Source organism: Mobula birostris, chromosome 20 (assembly GCF_030028105.1).
Source record: "Mobula birostris isolate sMobBir1 chromosome 20, sMobBir1.hap1, whole genome shotgun sequence".
NCBI lineage: Eukaryota > Metazoa > Chordata > Chondrichthyes > Myliobatiformes > Myliobatidae > Mobula > Mobula birostris.
In genome coordinates, this window is record NC_092389.1 from 12,686,160 (window position 1) to 12,705,892 (window position 19,733).

Consider the following 19,733-nt stretch of genomic DNA (forward strand, 5'->3'; position numbering starts at 1 on the left):
CAGCTATTTATTCTGAAAGAACAGTAACTTTTGTCATCCTTGACCATGAATAAAAACTGTATAGTGTTGTGCATTATTATCTTGCCCTGCTGGATAGACAAGCTTTTAAATATTTAGCATTTATTTGAAACAGTATGTGATACTAGGTGTCAGGTTGCATTAAAACCAAGTTTAATCCCAGTCCCTTTTTATGGAAGGAAGTCTGTCATCTTTGCTTGGTTTGTGCCAATATTTAACAGCAATTCTGCATTGAAGTAGTTGACTATTAACTACCCTATACTAAGGTTGGGTAAGAATGGTTGGTCCAGCCAGTGATGCATCAGTAACCATAACTATTAATTATTTACAAAAATAATTGGATCAAGGTTATTGTAGGTGTGGGTATCCATGATAACTCCACACCTTAGAGTAACAAGCTGTGTACTGTTTTTCAATTAGGGAATGCATTGATCTCTTGGACAAGGAGTATGACTACTGGATGAAGAATCGATCAGTGCCTGTCATCTTGGGAGATAAAACTCATTACCTGAATTGCTATAATGTTGAAGCAGCTGGTCCCAGGTGGGTACAGTATCCTTTTTATGTCTTGTACAATGTTCCTTGTATAAATATTACGTTCTGTACGGTAACTATGCATAAGACACAGGAACAGAATTGGGCTATTCAGCCCATTGAATCTGCTCTGCTATTCATTATGACTGGTTTATTTTGACCTCTCAACCCACTTCCTCTGCCTTCTCCCCATAACTTTTGTCATCCTTGGTAATCAAGAACTGTCAACCTCCCCTTTGAATATACCCAGTAATTTGGCCTCCACAGCTGTCTGTGGCAAGGAATTCCACAGATTCACCACACTTTGGCTAAAGCAATTCCCCCTCATCTGTTCTAAAAGGATATCCTTGTATTCTGAGGCCCTCCCCCCTCCTCTTCCACCCCCCCCCCCCCCCATTATTGGAAACATCCTCTCCATGTCCACCCTATCTAGGCCTTTCAATATTTGGTTGATTTCAATGAGATCCTCCTCCATTCATCTAAACTCCAGTGAGTACATACCCAAACCCCTCATGTTATATGCTAACCCTTTCACTCCAGGGATTATTCTCGTAAACCTCTGGACCCTCATCAATGCCAGCATGGGGCCTTTCAACAGGCACTACTTATGTGAATTTCCTCCTTTCCGTGTTATAGGACAGTATGATTGTGCAAAAGGAAGATGTTACTGACTGGTGAGCCAATAAAAGCTGTACAGACAGACTAGCTACTTGGGATAGAACATTGCCTGGAATGCCTTTGTATTAATATTCTACTTTTGTTGAAGACTTATTATTGTTCTTTCCAAAAACAGGCCTGAGTCCTTCAGCAAGGATGTAGCTTTGGGACAGACTCTAGCAGAAGGCAAGTTTGTATATTCTTAAAAACAATATTCAAACTGGGTGAGACCAGAGCTACAGGTTGAGTGTTGAGGGTGAAAGATGGAATGTTTGAGGAACATGAAGGGAACTTCTTCACTCAGGATGTTGAGAGTGTGGAAACAAGCAGCCAGCATAAGTGGTAGATTTGGGTTTGATTGGAACATTTAGAAGTTTGGATAAGTATATGGATGGGAAGGATATAGGGGTGCTATGCAGGTCGATGGGACAATGCAGAATAATAGTTTGGCAATGACTGGATGGGCCGAAGGGCCAGTTTCAGTGGTGTACTTCTCTGATTCTATTCACTTGCCTACTGCATGCTGTTACCAGCACCATGGCTGTTCTATTGGATGAAATTATTATAATGTGACATAAACATCATTGCAGTCACTGCAGCTAGGATTTCTAACCCATCCTTGGATACCCTAAAGTTTCAGTTGTATGTATACTTCCTGCAGTGACGCTGTAGTTTGTCTTGAAGCCCAGCATCGTCGTTTTAGGAACTGAGCTACTGTCTTAATAATCATTTATTGTGGAGATTCTCACTGTTGAAATGATGAGTGTTTGTCACCCTCAGCTGCCAGACAAGACCTGTGGGTGGAGCTGAAAACAGGAGCAGAGTCTGGCTGGGATTTCTCATCACGCTGGTTCATTGACTCCAACGGAGAGAATAATGGAACGTTAAAAAACACAAAGACCAGGCAAATCATTCCTGTTGACTTGAACTCCATCCTCTGCAGGAACGAGCGAATCTTGGCATTGTTTCACGAGAAGCTGGGTCAGTACCATAATTTATTTGGTAGAGAATTTTGTATTTAATTTTATTTAGAGATGCAGTACTGTAACAGTCCCTCTGGCCTAATGAGCCCACATGACCAATTAACCTACTAACCTGTGCGTCTTTGGTAGGTAGGAGGAACCTGGAGCACCCAGAGGCAACCCACATGGTTACGGAGAGAACGTACAAGCTCCTTACGGTGTGGTGGTATTGAACCTGGGTCACTGACACTGTTGCAGCATTATGCTAACTGCTATGTTATAGTGCCACTCCTCATTTACTTCCCTTCATGATCAATAATGATGTCTAATAGTTAACTGTGGTTTGTTGGATCTTGCTGTGCTTGCTGTTATCTCATTCCAACTTAAAACTATTTCCCAGCATGTGTTGCATTCACATTATTTGGAGTATCTTTCCAAAGGGAGCAAACCTTGTGAATTTTGACACAGAAAGGTGTTAATACAGTGCAGAGCTAACTCAAATTTTGCTGGTATGACCAGGGGAACGATCACCACAGTCCAAGGGCCTGAAATCCAACATTGCTTTACATTGGCCCAATGAAGACTCTGCCCAAGGCTGAAATGGTGTTGCCTGTTGTGTGCAGTGTATCTAACTCAGTACCTACAAAGGATGTGGAGTGGATCTGGGTGTTTTTGATTTCCCCATCCAGTACCGGGTTAATCCGTTCCTCAAGATGATCCCAGTGCCTCCGTGTATTGAAAGGAGAATGGAATTGAAAGGCCTCATCTAATCCTTGTCTGGTCTCTCCAGCCATGTGTGGGGATTGTGAATCATAAAGCCAAAGGAAACTTAGGATGCTGGAAATCTGAAATTTTAAAAAGTGCTGGAATGCAGAAAGTCAGGCAGCATCTATCATGTGGATAATCATTTTAATCGGCTTTCTCTCAATATAGATGCTACCTGATTTGTGTGTCCAGCATTAGCTACTTTCATTGGGTTCTCAGATACTAGTCAATAAAACTAAGAGCTTTGAACATGTCACAGAGTACTAATTTGCTTTGTGAAGGAGTGCGAGGGATATTTGATGCCAGAGATGGTAATTCATTGAAAGCTGTGCATGTTGTAGTTACAAATGTAGTACGTACTTAAACTCTGGAGAATCTGCAGTTGGAAATCTTGACCAACACACAATGTTGGAGAAATTCAGCAGATCAAGCAACATCCATTGGGGGGGGGGGGGGGGGGGGGAACAGTTGACATTTCAGGCTAAGACCCTTCCTTCAGGACTGGAAAAGGAGGCAGAAGCCAGAGTAAGCTTAATTCACCGAGCTCCTCCAGCATTTTATGTCTATTTAGCAAGCTCAACTTCTCCGTCTCTCCCATACCTGTGGTACTTGTGTGTGTCAGAATCTCACTATGACATCCCTTGATGTTCATGTACTCGCCCCATTTTCATTCCCCTGCCAATGCACTTGTCTTTGTTTCCTAGGTAACTTTTCCAAAGCCCAGTTCTACAAGGAGGCCATGAACAAACGGATTGATGCTGTGCGTGAAGTTTTCTGGGACAATAAACAAGGAATTTGGTTTGATTACAACTTAATGAGAAGCAGGAGTAACGCTGCATTCTATGCTTCCAACTTGGCTCCTCTCTGGGCTAAGTGCATTCTTGAACAAGTACCGGGACAAACTGCAGAGATGGTCGTCCGCTATCTCGAGGTATTCGTACTCATTTGTTTACTGTAGATGGTTAGAACAGGGGAGCAACAGCCTTTGGTCTTGAGTGATTAACTGCTACTGCTGACTGCATTAAAACACAGGCACCCAAAGGATGGTTATTCACAGTTATCTGTTTTCTGAGGAATTCTAAATAATCAGTGCCATGTAGGACCATGGACACTAGCCTTTATTATTAGGATTCAGGTGGACTGTTATAGGGCTATTTGAGCAGAATGAGGGAGGTGTTGGTGGCAAAGAATGACCTAGGGTTGTGCTAGGTGGGTGAGGTTGATTTAAGATTATCTTATGATTAACTTTATTTGTCACATGTGCATCAAAACGTTTGTGTCAATGACTGACACAGTCTGAATGTGTGCTGAGGACAGCCTGCACTTTTGGCACCAACGTAACATGCCCACAACTTACTAACACTAACCCTAACCTGTATATCTTTGGAAATCAGAGCACCTGGAGGAAGCCCATGTGGAAAACCATGAGAATGTACAAACCCCTTGCAGACAACGGTGGGAATTGAACCCCAATCTTATAGCTGGCGCTGTAAAAGCATTATGCTAACTGTGATTGAACCTACAGTGTATTAGCTCATTTCAGTAGCGGCTGTCATAAAGGGTTGCAGAGTTGATGGTATTACTGGATATGGTTGGGCTCGATCAGAATGTTTAGCATAGCCAGGAGCCATCTGTTGGGTGGTGGAAATAAACTGGACTCTGCTTCAACTTTCAGAAGCACCATCTCCTTGAGTATAGGAATGGAATTCCAACCTCTCTGGTGCCAAGTGGTGAGCAGTGGGACTACCCCAATGCCTGGCCACCTCTTCAGCAAATCATCATTGAAGGTAAAGTAAACTTTTGCTCCGTCTGCCAGAAAGAGCGGGATCTCCTGGTGGCCATCCATTCTAGTTCAACTTCCCATTCCCATTCTGACATGTCGGTCAATGGCCTCCTCAACTGCCATGATGAGACCACACTCGGTTGGAGGCGCAACACCTTGTATTTCACCCAACCTGATAGCATGAACATTGGTTTCTCAAACTTTCGGTAATTTCTCCTCCTCTTTCCCCCCCCCCCCCCCCCCCAACCCTGCCACCATTCCCTATTCCCATTTCCCTCTCTCACCTTGTCTCCTTCCCTGCCCATCACCTCCCTCTGGTGCTCCTCCTCCTTCCCTTTCTTCCATGGCCTTCTGTCCTTTCCAATCAGATTCCCCCTTCTCCAGCCCTGTATCTCTTTCACCAATCAATTTCCCATCTCTTTACTTCATCCCTCCCCCTCCCGGTTTCACCAATCACCTACCACCTTGTACTTCTCTCCCCCCCCCCCCCCACCTAACTCCTTACTCTGGCTCCACGTCTCTCTTTTCTTCCAGTCTTGATGAAGGGTCTCAACCCAAAACATCAACTGTTTACTCTCTTCCATTGATGCTGCCTGGCCTGCTGAGTTCCTCCAGCATTTTTTGTGTGTGTTTGTTTGTTTTGCTTTGGATTTCCATCATCTGCAGGTTTACTTGTCTATTTTATTTCAGCTGCCATTTTGTAGTCTAGGCCACTGAGAGTGTCAGTGACAATATTCCTCAGACAAGCTGCCAAAACCTTTCAGTTTTTGAGCAAGCAAGTAATATTTGAACAATAATAGTAAGAATTATAGTAATGTTTGAACTTTAATGGTACAAAATTAAACCTGTTCAATTCAGTTTTATTTTAGCTGCTATTTTGTAGTACAGGCCACTGGGAGTGTTTGTCAGTGACAATCCTTCTAGGTCAAACTGCCAAATATTTTCAGTTTTTAAAAATGCAGTAATGTTTGAACAATAATAGTACAGAAGTACAGAATCATATTTGAATTCTGATAATACAGAATTAAACTTGTTTCATTCAGTTTTTTTTCTGATGAGCAATTAATTTGTGATGAACATGGAGGATCACTGTGTTTGCTTTGTCATGAAAAGCAAATACTCTTGAGGTTTGATCTATTGGTGTCTGATTCTAATAGATGTGTGTCTGTTGTCCCTCTGTCACTGGGATTATAAAAGGAGATCAGTACATGTGTGACTACAGAGGGCAATAGTCACCGTGACTCATTTAAAATCTGAGAGTCAGTGCTGTAAGAATACCCTTGCCTGTCTTCCATGCAGCCATTGCCTGGATTAAATATTCCTGTTGTACACAAATACTTATTGCCAGCTCACCACTGCTATCAAGCACTGCCTTTGCTTTTCTGACAATACAAAGTTCAAAGTAAATTTTATTGTCAATGTTACATGTATGTCACCATATACAACCCTGAGATTCATTTTCCTGTGGGCATAGTCAGCAAATCTATAGAATAGTAACTATAACAGGATCAATGAAAGATCAACCGGAGTGCAGAGGATAACAAACTGTGCAAATGCAAATATAGATACAAAGGTTGTCTAATGTATACATACTTTGATAAATGTACTTTGAACTTGAACTTTGAACACGAGGAGAATGAGATGAAGAGTCCTTAAAGTGATATCATCAGGTAGGAGAGCATTTCAATGATGGGGCAAGTAAAGTTGAGTGTAGTTATTCCCTTTTGTTCACAAGCTCTGTCCTGTGCAGTCCTGTATACTTTTTTTGTAATTTATTTTTTATTGAAGTTCATTATCAAACATTTCCATAAGGTATTTCAGATATTGTACATATATAGATATGCCACAAATCTCCACATAATATTTATCTGTGGTGTACACTTATAGAAAAGAGAGGAAAGAAAGAACAAGCAAAAGGAGAAAACTATACAAGTAGTGAGTGATTTTTTTTTTACAACGTTCATTGATTTGTGAGAATAAAATCAGGCCTATGAGGTGTTATGTAGTTAAACTATTTTTCCCAGTATGAATCAAATTGTTCCAACTTATGATTAACAGATGCTGTTATCTTCTCCATTTTGTAAATGTCCATTGTAATTTCCATCCATACATTTAAAGTTGGGCTCTCCTGAGATAACCATTTCCTGGTAAGGGTCTTTTTACCAGCCACCAGCAGTATATTCATTAAATATTTATCTCTCTTCAACCATTCTTGAGGTACATACCCAAAATATATGATCTTACTCTCTAAGGGTATTTCACATTTAAATATGTCTTGTAGGGCATTATGTATCCCACTCCAATAGTCTTTGATAATGGGGCATTCCCAGAAAATATGATAATGGTTTGCATTTTGATTTCCACAATTTCTCCAGCAAACAGGGAGGTTACTATCATAATGGGATTTCTGAGAGGGTGTAATAAAATATCTTATCAAGTTTTTCCATCCAAACTCCCTCCATTTCTGTGAACTGGTACACGTCCATTGATACCTCCATATTATTGTCCATTCTCCCTCATATAATTATCCCTCCTACTCCCATTTTGTTTTAATGTATGAAGTCGAATGTGTTTTAAGATTTGACAAACCCTTATACACACTTGAAATGATTCTACTACCGTTATCTGAATTGTATGCTTTTCTAATTAGCTCTATCAAACATGTACTTGCCTTGGTTACATTTTTAACTGTCCTATTAACATACTGTCGCATCTGTAAATACTGGTAAAAGTCTTGTTTTTCTAATAAGTGTTTCTCTTTGAGCATTTCAAAACTGAACAGTGTTCCTTCTTTCATTATATTGCAAATAGCTGTTATTCCTTTAGCTGCCCAGTCCTTAAATCTAGCATCCAGTTTATTTGGCGTAAAATCCAAGTCGTATGCACACCATTTAAGAATTGCAGTATTTCCCTCCAGTTTATATTCTTTTATAATTTTCCATATTTTAAGAGTCCATTACACCCATGCGTTATCAATAGTATTCATGTAACTTTGTTGGTTGTTATCAGCCAAAATTGCCTGCATGTGGATGGGAAGTATCCTCTCCTCAATGTTTTTCCATTGAGCAACATATGATGGGTTGCACCAACATATCACAGCTTTCAACTGTGCTGCAAAATAGTAATCGCAAAGAGAAGGTAGGCCCCATCCCCCCCCCCTTCCTTGGCTAATTGCAAAGTTTTGAGACGAACCCTAGGCCTTTTACCTTGCCATATATATCTTGATAACATCTTGTTCCATTCATTGAATTGATTCTGATTAATCTCTATTGGTAGGGTCTGATAATCTGGGCAATATATTCATTTTAATAGATTCAATCCTTGAACTGAGACTGAAAAAAGGAATTAGGTTCCATCTTGTTATATCTTCCTTAATTTTTTTTTATATATAGGCTGATAATTGCATTCTGATAATTTTGCCAAATCTTTTGGCATAATGATGCCCAAATATTTGACAGACTCTGTTTGCCATGCCCAGGGATATCTACTTTCAATTTCTCTTGGTGGGCTATAGTTATATGAAAGTAGTTGGGTTTTACTTATGTCGATCTTGTATCCTGATAATTGACCATATTGTTTAAAGGATTGCATCAGTTTAGGTAAAGAGTATGTTGGTTGCCCTAGATAGATCAAAATGTCATCCGCGTAACAGGCCAATTTATGCTCTGTCCCTTTAATAGTAATTCCCCTGATATCTTCATTTTGTCTGATGTATTGAGCTAATGGTTCCAGGTATAATGTGAAGAGTAGCGGTGACCATGTACAACCCTGTCTCGTGCCCCTTTCTAGGGTAAAACTATTAGATAAATATCCATTGATTTTAATCCTGGCAGTAGGATTGTCACATAGTGCCTGTACAGTTTTAATAATTGTGTCATGTAGACCAAATCTATGTAAAACTCTGTAAAGAAAAGTCCAATTAACCAAATCAAATGCCTTTTCAGCGTCCACGCTTATCACTATTGCTTCAATTTCATTTTTTGTATATGATCCGTAATGTGAAGTGTCCTTCGTATATTGTCTTGTGTTTGGTGTTGTTGTATAAAACCTGTCTGATCCTTGTGTATCAGTGTGGGTAGAAACTCTCCTAATCGTTTGGCGGATGATGGAAGTAAATAATTTATAATCCACATTAAGAACAGATATTGGTCTAAATGACCCACATTCCATTTTATCCTTGCCTTCTTTCAGTATAGCTGAGAGTATCACTTCCTTCCTTCCAGCTGGGTGGCATTTGTGCCTGTTTTTTTAGAGCCCAGTTCAGTGTGGGGAGTGAGACAGGAATTAACTCATTTTTAAATTCTTTGTACCACTCTGCCGTATATCCATCTGATCCTGGTGACTTGCTTAATTTAAGCCTACTAATTGTAGTTTTTAGTTCAGCTTCAGTTATGTCAGCAGTCATTGTTCTATTTTGTTCTTTGCTTAAAGTGGGTAACTCTAGAGAATTCAGGAAGGTGTCAATTTGGGTTATGCTTCCCTCTGGAACTTTGGAATATAGAGTTTTGTAAAACACTTCAAAAGCTTCTTGAATTTCACTTAGCTTATTTTTTTTTTATCATTTTTGTTCTTGGATCCCTAATTCTATGAATTGTATTTTCTGCTATTTTTTTTTCAGTTTCCACGCCAGTATTTTCATAGACTTGGATCCACTTTTATAATGTCTCTGTTTCAGAAATATTACATTTTTCCTGATTCCTTGCGTAGCCAAACTATTAATTTCATTCCTAATTTTTAAAATTTCCTCTAATGTATCCTGTATCAAATTCAATTTGTTTTTTTCTAGTTCCTTCAGCTTATTTTGTAATTCCTCTACTGTTTTATTCCTTATTTTTTCTTATATGAAGATATCGCTATAATTTTCCCTCTTAAGACAGCCTTCAGAGTATCCCATAGAATGGGAGGTGAAACCTCTCCATTATCATTGAATTCTAAGTAAAGACCAATTTCTTTTTTAATTTGTTCCTTAAAATAGGGATCATTGAGTAGACTTGAATTCAGTTTCCAAATAATATTCTTTGGTTGTAGGTCAAAATCAACAGATAAATATATAGGTGCATGGTCACTTACATCTATTGTCCCAATTCCACAGGTGATTATTTTGTCTCTATCTTTTCCAAATGTTATGAAATAGTCTATTCTTATATATACGGAATGGTGGGTAGAATAATGAGTGTAATCCCTTCTGTTGGGGAAAAGGTCCCTCCATATATCAATTAGACCAACATCCTCAAAAAGTGTATTAACTTTCTTATGTAAGGACTTTGTTTCATAGGTTTTTCTATTGGAAGAGTCTAACTTTGGTTGTAATTCTCCCCCACATTTCAGGAGTATCCTTTTTTTAAAAAGTAGTTTCTTTCAAATAAGTATCAGGAGAACCAAGTCCATTGCTTTGACTGTCATACCCACTCTCACCAAGCCCTACTTACCAGAAATTTTGATCCCTTGGTCATTGTCGAGAGATGATCAGCATGGTAGCATAGCAGCTAGCCTAAAGCTATGACAGCACCAGTGGCCCAGGTTCAATTCCGCTGCTGTCTGTAAGGAGTTTGTACATTCTCCAGTGACTATGTGGGTTTCCTCTGGGTGCTCTGGCTTCCTACCTGGTTGTTAATTTGTAGTTTCTATTGACTGTTAACACATGTATTATTGTAGTGTGAATAGTCCTTAATTATACAAATAAGGATTTGAACATGTACAAGGTTGCTCTTTGGTCAATATCTCTATCTGCTAGCCAATTCTGTTTTCTTTGTTCCAATTTCAAAACAGCTTAGTGACAGGGTCCATGTTGCTCTCCTTGAGAGGGTTCAAAGGAGGTTCACAAAGCCCTGGATTGAATGGCTTGTCATATCAAGAGCACTTTTGGCTCTGGGCCTGAATTCACGAGAATTCAGAATGAGGGGAGACCTCGTTGAAACCTATCGAATGGTGAAAGGCTTTAATGGAGTGGATGTGGAGAGAATGTTTCTGATGGTGGGAGAGTCTAAGACCAGGGAACAAGGTCTCTGAACAGAGGGGTGTCCTTTTAAAATAGAGATGAGGAGAAATTTCTTTAGCCAGAGAATGTTGAATCAGTGTAATTCTTTGCCACAGGCAGCTGCGAAGCAGTCTTTTTGTGTATTTAAGCCAGAGCTTGATAGATTCTTGCTGGTCAGGGCATGAAGGGATATGGGGAGGAGGCAGGAGATGGGGGGGCACGAGAGGAAAATTGGATCGGCTGTGATGAAATGGTGGAGCAGATGTGATGGGCCAAATGGCCTAATTCTGCTCCTATATCTTGTGACTTGTGCACAAGGCCATTAAAGTGTGATTGAGTAATGAGTGCAAGTTATCAGAGTCCAGTTAATCAGCAACAACATTGTGTTAATTCAAAGTGCATGATGTGTGGTCACTTGGTTCACAAGATGGTTGAACTTTGAGGCTGTAAAGAGATTGAATATTTTGGTAGCTGAAAAGCTGAGGTGAGGACAGAGATGGGCATTGTTGAAGAGGTGGAAATAGGCATCACTTGAAACATGAGTGTGACCAGAAACTTGAGGTTCTGCAGATACTGAAAATCTAGACCAACACATACAGATGCTGCCTGACTTGAGTTCCTCCAGCATTTTATGGAAAATAATAAACAGTTGCTGTTTCATGCTTCTTCCGGACTGGAAAGGAAGGGATAAGACACCAGAATTTTTAAGAAGTGTGGGGAGGGGAAGGGGGACCAGCTAGAAGGTGATAGGTGAAGCCAGGTGAGTGGGAAAGGTAAAGGGGTGAAGAGTAAGGAATCTGATAGGAGAGGAGAGTGGACCATGGGAGAAAGGGAAGGAGGAAGGGATAGGCAGATGAAGAGAAGAGGTAAGAGGCCAAAGGTAAGGGGGAAGAGAAGGGGGAGGGAATTTTTTCTTTAGCGGAAGGAGAAATCAATGTTCATACCATACCCAGATGGTATTGCTCCTCCACCCTGAAAGTGGCCTCATTGTGACAAAAGAGGAGGCCATGGACTGACATGTTGGAACTGGGATGGAGATGGGAATTAAAATGGTTGGCCACTGGGAAACAGATGAACTGGAGGTGCTCTACAAAGCAGTCAGCCAATTTGCATTGGGTCTCACCGATATAGAGGGCAAATTGGAGAGCACCGAACAGTCCCAAGGAGTTGTTCCAGGTTAGGCAACACTTCATGTGCGGATCTGTTGGAGTCATCAATTATATCCTGTGCTTCCGAGTTCCTCCTGAGTTTCTCCAGCATTTTGTATGCGTTGTTATGGTTCAGCATGAAACGAGCCAAAGGTGGAAGGGAATTAGTAACAGGGGTACTGAGTATTTGATAATGAAGGTTTTGGCTTTGGGTTTTTCAATATTTAATTGAAGAACCATATATAGATTTCATTCTAAGGGGGACCATCCCTGTGGACTTGAAAATTACAACTGCAACTTTTGAAGAGGTGACTGAGAATCCAAGATGGCACAAAACCCAAAGAATCATACATCAGATTTATAATCTTAGATTTTCAGTAACTAATTTTGAAAAGTGAGGTAGATTAGAAACACAAAATAATCTGCAGATGTTGGGATCAAAGCAACACTCACAACATGCTGGAGGAACTCAGCAGGTCGGGCAGCATCCATGGAAACGATCAGTCAACGTTTCAGGCCGGAACCCTTCGTCAGGACTGAAGAGGGAAGGGACAGAGGCCCTATAAAGAAAGTGGGGGGAGGGTAGGAAGGAGAAGGCTGGTAGGTTCCAGGCAAAAAAAAACAGTAAGGGGAGAGATAAAGGGGTGGGGGAGGGGAAGCAACTGAACCTACCGGCCTTCTCCTTCTCACCCTCCCCCACCTTCTTTATAGGGCCCCTGCCCCTTCCCTCTTCAGTCCTGACAAAGGGTTCCGGCCCAAAGCGTTGACTGATCGTTTCCACGGATGCTGCCCAACCTGCTGAGTTCCTCCAGCGTGTTGTGAGGTAGATTAGAAGTTTGGCATAGATGGGGAAAGGATAGATTAGTTGTGGGAAAATGTGTTAATTTAAAAGCAAAGTGTTAATTCTGTACTAAATTATTTGAACATGAATATGTGAAGCAAGGATCTTGAGTCAAATCATCTGGATGGCCATATGATGAGCTTTTATCATTTTGAATTCTTTAGGTTTGGCAAAGTCTAAATCAGAAAGGGGTCAGAGAATTGCATTCCAACAAGCACGGAGGTGGATTCAATCAAACTGGCGTTTGTACAAGAAGCACCAAGCCATGTATGAGAAGGTGAGTTTGAGTTCTTTAATTGAACAACCCAGTCTCGCCCTCAAAATGCCTGTGTAGGACAGGTATGCACACTGCTTCTCTTATTCACTGTGCTGTGCAATACCATTTTCACTGTGTGTGTGTGTGTGTGTGTGTGTGTGTGTGCGTGTGTGTGCGCGCGCGCGCGCTCTTCTCTGCTGGGTGCAGATTCCATTTCTGTCCCATGGTTCCTGATGGGTGCAAAATCAGATATCCAAGTTCCACAGTGTTCTGTCCCAAAGAAAGGGAAAAATTGGACTGGGCAAATCTGCTGAATCTTATCTTTTTGTTTGAATTCGGGTGGCGATGAGGCGCAGGTAATCAGAACCTGGTTTATCATCAGTGGCATATGTCATAAAATTTGTTTCGTGGCAGCAGTACAGTGGAAGCCATAAGAATCACTGCAAATTACAAGCATAAATAGAGCAAAAGAGGAATAACAAGCTAGTGTTCAGGGACTCATAGTTCTTCAGAAATTTGATGGCAGGGAAAGGAAGCTGTTCCTAAGACATTAAATGTGGATCTTCAGGCTCTTGTACCATCTCTCTGGCAGTAATGAGAAGAAGGCATGTCCCAGATGATGGATGCTGCCTTTTTGCGGTACCTCCTCTTGAAGATGTCCATGTGGCCATGATGGAATTGGTTGACCTTACAGCCCTCTCCAGCCTCTCTTAATCTTGTGCATTAGATTCCGTACCAGGCTATGACACAGCCAGAGAAAATGCTCTCCACCATATGTAGAAATGCGCAAGAGTCTTTGGTGACATATTGAATCTCTTCAAAGTCCTAATGAAGTAGAGCTGCTGGTGTTCCTCCTCCATGATTGCATCAATGTGTTGGGCCCAGGATAGGTCCTCTGAGATGTTGACGTCCTGGAACTTGAAGCTGCTTACCCTTTCCACTACTGACCCCTCTGTGAGGACTGGTGTGGTATGAGAAGTTTGGGTTATTTCCTGGATGACAATAATTCAATATAGTGTTAATTGCTGCAATTTCTGATGGCTCGCCATACCCAATCTAAGTAGCAAAAGAATATTGACTTTGCCATTGTCAAGTTCAATTTGTCTTTTGTGTTTTTCAGTATGATGTGAACAGTGACAGTCAACCAGGTGGAGGTGGGGAATATGATGTACAGGTTGGTCAGCATTTTTTTCTGAACTTCCTTCCTTGTTTTCAGCTTCTTTCAAAAAGCTGTGATGCTAAACAGCCTTTTGGCTTTGCAAGAGCCAGGATGAGCAGCAGCTATGAAAAATACACGAACATGAGAAGGTCTGCAGATGCTGGAAATCCAAAGCAGCGCATACAAAATGCTGGGGAAACTCAGCAGGTCAGGCAGCATCTATGGAAATGAATAAACAGCTGGTGAAGTAGATCTTCCTGGTGGCCAAACATTTGAATTCCGATTCCACTTCCTGTTCTGACGTGTCAGTCCATGGCCTCTTGTGCCAAGATGATGACTGCCCTCAGGGTGGAGGAGCAACACCTTGTATTCAGTCTGGGTAGCCTCCATCCTGATGGCATGAATATTGATTCCTCCTGGTTTAAAAACAAATTCCCCCCAATCCTCTATTCGCCACCCTGACCTCTCACCGCTTCTCACTTGCCTATTGCTCCCCCTCCTTCCCTTTCTCCTATGGTCCACTCTCCTTTGCTTATCAGATTCTTTCTTCTCCAGCCCTTGACCTTTCCCACCCACCTGGCTTCACCTATCACCTTCCAGCTATCCTCCTTCCCCTCCTCACCTCCACCATTCTTATTCTGGTGTCTTCCCCCTTCCCTTTTAGTCCTGAAGTAGAGTCTCGGCCTGAAGATACTGTCTGATCTGCTGAATTCCTCCAGCACATTGTGTGTGTCGCTTGTGAGAAATAAATGTTTAAAAGTTAAAAAAAACTAGGAGCCTTTAAGCCACAAGCAACATTGTCCAATGAAGAGCATGTTAAATTACAAAAGACTACAAGCTTGGAGAATTTCTCTCTAATAGAACATCTAAAGATGTACTGGTTGGTAGGTTATTGGCCATTGTAAGCTGTCCATGTATGGTTTTCCATACACAATTTAAAATAGTATTATTGGCTCAGAGTTCAGACATACTGGTAATCTATTCTCCCTATTTTCCCCACAATTCCATTACTTCCTGCACACAGTAAATTAGTGTTGAATTAACCTACCAAGCTGCACGTCTTTAGGATGCCAGAGCATCCAGAGAAAAGTGGCACAATCACAGGGAAAACATTCAAATTCCATGCAGACAGCACCCAAGACCATCATCAAATTTGGGCTGCTGGCGCAGTGAGGCAGCAGCTCTACCATCTGTGCCAGTACTCCACCAGAGGAATTCCATACAGAAAAGGCATTAGGGCCCACCTGGCCTGTACCAGTCTTTTTCAAAGAGCTATTGTAGCCATATTGCACCTTGCTCCTTCCCTGTGGAATTTCAGTTTACCTTGTCAAGTATTTGAACCAATTCACCTTGAATATTGTTATGAACTTGCTTCTGTTGCTTTAGCCTGATCATTCCAGTCTGTACAACTCCCTGTTTACACCTCAACAAAAAAATCCTCTTCCCTGCATTTATTAGTTATTTTGTTTCTGTGGTTGTTAGACCTTCTACTTGAAGAAATCCGTAATGATCCCCTGTAAAATTTCTTCTTGCCTTTCTCTGCCATTTGGAGAACAAATCAAAAGTCTCCCTCTTCTGGTATAATTCAAGAAAATTTTCTTTATAGCACACCCTTCATTAGATCATTGCTTAGCTGGGAGCCAGTGTGAGCTATTGAATTCATGTCCAACAGGTGAATAGGATTTGATGCAAGTTACTAATTTGAATCAAAGTTTTGATGTACAGAGTTGCCATTTGGTCCATTGACTATGCTAGCGAGTAGAAGGAACTTTTTGTCCCACTTCCCATTTTTTTGACTTTGGCCAGGTTATGGCTCTTCGAGAGCTCATGCTGGTACCTTTTGAAATGCGCAGACAGTGTGTTGTTTCCTCTTTTCAGGCCATGACCTCTATCTCAGCTATGACTTGGGCTCTGGCTGACACATACCTTAAATTCTAATTCTTTAGTTTTAAATTTGTGTCCTGTACTTATTTTCCCTGCCAATGGGATAAAAGTCATCCTTTCTCGGCCCCTTATTATTTTGTTCACAATTTAATCTCCTCTCAGTCTCATCTTTTCCGAAGAAGATGATTATAGCTAGCCAGTTTTTGATTGCTTGTGTGGAGCTTGAGGGATACGTGCCTGACTGGAGAGTTGTGGATATTTGGAGAGAGCATGGCAAGGAGTTTGCTCACAGCAGCACATGATGCTTTAGATTTTGAAATAGGCAAACACAATTATCTGGTGGATCTCACAAATACAGCACTATGATTTAATTATTTATTGAGATACAACACAGAATAGGCCCTTCTGGCACTTCAAGCTGCGCTGCCCAGCCTAAGCAGGAGACAATTTACAATACCCAATTAACCTACCAAGTGGTGCATCTTTAGAATGCAGGAGGAGACCCATGTGGTCACAGGGAGAATGTACAAACTTGTTCCAGACAGTGGGAGTTGAACCCAGGTCACTGGTACTGTACAGCATTGTGTTAACCACTGCACTACTGTACTGCCCCATCCACTGAATGATTGCAACATCCTAGCATTTTCTTTTTATATCAGAAGCACTGCGTAGTGCAGACTAGATCCAGGGAAAGAGAAATTGGTTTAATGTTTCTGATCAGAGACACTTTATCAGAATACAAATATTCTATTTCAATTCCAGATGTGTGTCAGAGACCAGGATGGAGTTTGTAACATAAACCAAAGCCTTAGCTTAATAACTTGTAAATGTAAATATCTAACCATCTAGAACTAGATCAGTTAACACAAAAATTAGTGGGAAGTTAGAGGACTGGGAAGGTTTTAAATCCAACAGAAAGCAACTAAAACAAATCATAAAGAGAAAAGATTAAGTTTATTGGTTAGCTTGTGTTCGTGCATAAAGGTGTGGGCACGTGGCTAAGTGGTTAAGGCATTGGACTAGCGACCTGAAAGCCGTGAGTTCGAGCCCCAGCCGAAGGAATGTGTTGTGTCCTTGAGCAAGGCATTTAATCACACATTGCTCTGCGACGACACTGGTGCCAAGCTGTATGGGTCCTAATGCCCTTCCCTTGGACAACATCGGTGTCGTGGAGAGGGGAAACTTGCAGCATGGGCAACTGCCGGTCTTCCATACAACTTTGCCCAGGCCTGCGCCCTGGAGAGTGAAGACTTTCCAGGTGCAGATCCATGGTCTCGCAAGACTAACGGATGCGTAACAGAGGATACCAAAAGAGTTCTCAAATATATGAAGTGTAAAAGAGAGATGAAAGTGGATATTGGACCATTGGAAAATTGACACTGGAGAGGTAGTAATTGGGGCAAAGAAATGAATAAGTATTTTGTGTCAGTCTTCACCGTGTAAGACAGCAGCAGTATGGCAGAAATTCAAGAGTGTGAGGGGGCAGAAGTGAGTGTAATTGCTATTATGAAGGAGAAGGTGCTTGGGAAACTGAAAGGTCTGAAGGTAGATAAGTCACCTGGACCAGATGGTCTACACCCCAGTGCTCTGAAAGAGGTAACTGAAGAGACTGTGGAGGCATTAGTAATGATCTGTCAAGAATTGCTAGATTCTGGAATGGTTCCGGAGGATTGGAAAATTGCAAATGTTGCTCTGTTCCTAAAGTAGTGAGGGAGGCAGAAGAAAGGAAATTATAGGCCAGTTAGCCTGACTTCAGTTGTTGGGAAGATATTGGAGTCCATTATTAAGTTATGTCAGGGTACTTGAAGGCACATGATAAAGTCAGCATAGTTTCCTTAAGGGAAAATCTTGCCTGACAAATCTGTTGGAATTCTTTGAAGAAATAACAGGCAGGATAGACAAAGGAGAGTCAGTGGATGATGTTAACTTGGATTGCCAGAAGGCCTTTCACAAGGTGCCGCATATGAAGCCACTTAGCAAGATAAGAGCCCATGATATTGGAGTAAAGATATTAACATGGGTAGAAGATTTGCTGACTGGCAGGAGGTGAAGAGTGGGATTTCTGCTTGGCTGCTGTAGACTAGTGGTGTTCTGCAGGGGTCAGCATTGGGACCGCTTCTTTTCACATTACGTCAGTGATTTGGATGACAGAATTGATGGCTTTGTGGCCAAATTTGTGGATGATACAAAGATAGATTGGGGGGGGGGCGCAGGTAGTGTTGAGGAAGCAGGGAATCTGCGGATGGACTTGGGCAGATAGGGAGAATGGGCAAAGAAGTGGCAGATGGAATATAATGTAGGGAAGTGCATTTTGGTAGGAGTAGTAAAGGTGTAGACTATTTTCTAAACGGAGAAAATTCAAAAATCTGAGGTGCAAAAGCACTTGGGTGTTCTTCTGCAGGATTTTCTAAAGGTTGAGTTGGTGATAAGGAAGGCATATGCAATGTTAGCATTCATTTTGAGAGGACTAGAATGTATGATCAATGATGTGATGCTTGGGCTTTATAAGGCATTGGTCAGGCTGCACTTGAAGTGTTATGAGCAGTTTTGGGATCCTTGCCTAAGATAGCCTGACATTGAATGGGGTCCATAGGAGGTTCATGGGAATGATTTTGAGAATGAAAGGGTTAATGTATGAGGAGTGTTTGTTTCTGGGTCTACACTTGCTGGGGTTTAGGAGAATGAGGGGGGAATCTCATTAAAACCTATCAAATATTGAAAGGCTTAGATAGAGTGGATATAGAGAGGATGTTTCGTATAGTGGGGGAGTCTAGGACCAGAGGGCACAGCCTCAGAATAGAAGGACGTCCTCTTAGAACAGAGATTGAGGAGGAATTTCTTTAGCCAGAGGGTGGTGAATCTGTGGAATTCATTGCCACAGACAGCTGTGGAGGCCAAGTCATTGAGTATATTTAAAGAGGAGGTTGCTAGGTTCTTCATTAGTAAGGGTGTCAGGGGTTACAGGGAGAAGGCAGGAGAATGGGGCTGAGGGAAAATTAATCAGCCATGATGGAATAGCAGAGCAGACTTGATGGGCTGAGTGGCCTAATTCTGCTCCTATGTCTTGTGGTCTACATGTTGGTTGGAAGTTTGCCAATTTAGAGTATGTGAAGAAGTAAGAATAATTGTATGAAATATGGTGCAGAAAGTAGCCATTTGGCCTGTTGAGTCCATACTTGTTCAGCTATTGCTATACCGTTTGTTCCATACTACTGCTTTTATTTCCTCTGCATCTCTGAAAATTCTCTCAGGGTGGCATGTTAGTGTAGTGGTTTGCAGAGCACTTTACAATACAGGCATCCCAGGTTCAATTCCCGCTGTTACCTGTAAGGGGTTTGTATGTTTTCCCTGCAACTGTGTGGGTAACTTTCCTCTGGGTGTTCCGGTTTCCTCTTGCAGTCCAAAGACCTACCAGTTTGTAGGTTAATGGTTCATTGTAAATAGCCCTGTGATTAAGGCCTTGCTGTGCAGTGTGGCCCAAAGGGCCTTGCTCTATCTCAATAAATAAATACATGTAAAACCCCTTTTCGAGGAAGTTGATTCATTGCGTGTAAAGGCAGTGAAAACATTAGCTTCTAATTCCTAACTTATGAGCTATTTTTAAAAAAACAAGCACTCCTTATTTGTATCCTTTGTCCATTATTGGGAACAATTTCCTTCTGTTCACCCTGTGAAATCAACCTTTCAGTTATCCTTTCAACCTCTGCTCCAGGGAGAATTGCAGCCTCTACATTTGGTGGGGGGGGGGG

General features: G+C 41.5%; 1 protein-coding gene across 4 annotated transcripts in view; it reads left to right on the plus strand.

The window, feature by feature from the left end:
- treh (trehalase (brush-border membrane glycoprotein)) overlaps positions 1-19,733 on the plus strand; it is a 47,720-nt gene that overhangs the window by 27,165 nt on the left and 822 nt on the right. For 3 of the 4 annotated variants that reach the window (XM_072238156.1, XM_072238157.1, XM_072238155.1), the window contains 7 exons: positions 439-561; positions 1,346-1,395; positions 1,990-2,190; positions 3,641-3,867; positions 4,612-4,723; positions 12,850-12,962; positions 14,062-14,115. In XM_072238156.1, the coding sequence (XP_072094257.1) occupies positions 439-561; positions 1,346-1,395; positions 1,990-2,190; positions 3,641-3,867; positions 4,612-4,723; positions 12,850-12,962; positions 14,062-14,115 (880 nt within the window). The remainder of the gene's footprint in view (positions 1-438; positions 562-1,345; positions 1,396-1,989; positions 2,191-3,640; positions 3,868-4,611; positions 4,724-12,849; positions 12,963-14,061; positions 14,116-19,733) is intronic. The other variant, XM_072238158.1, reaches the window with a different exon arrangement.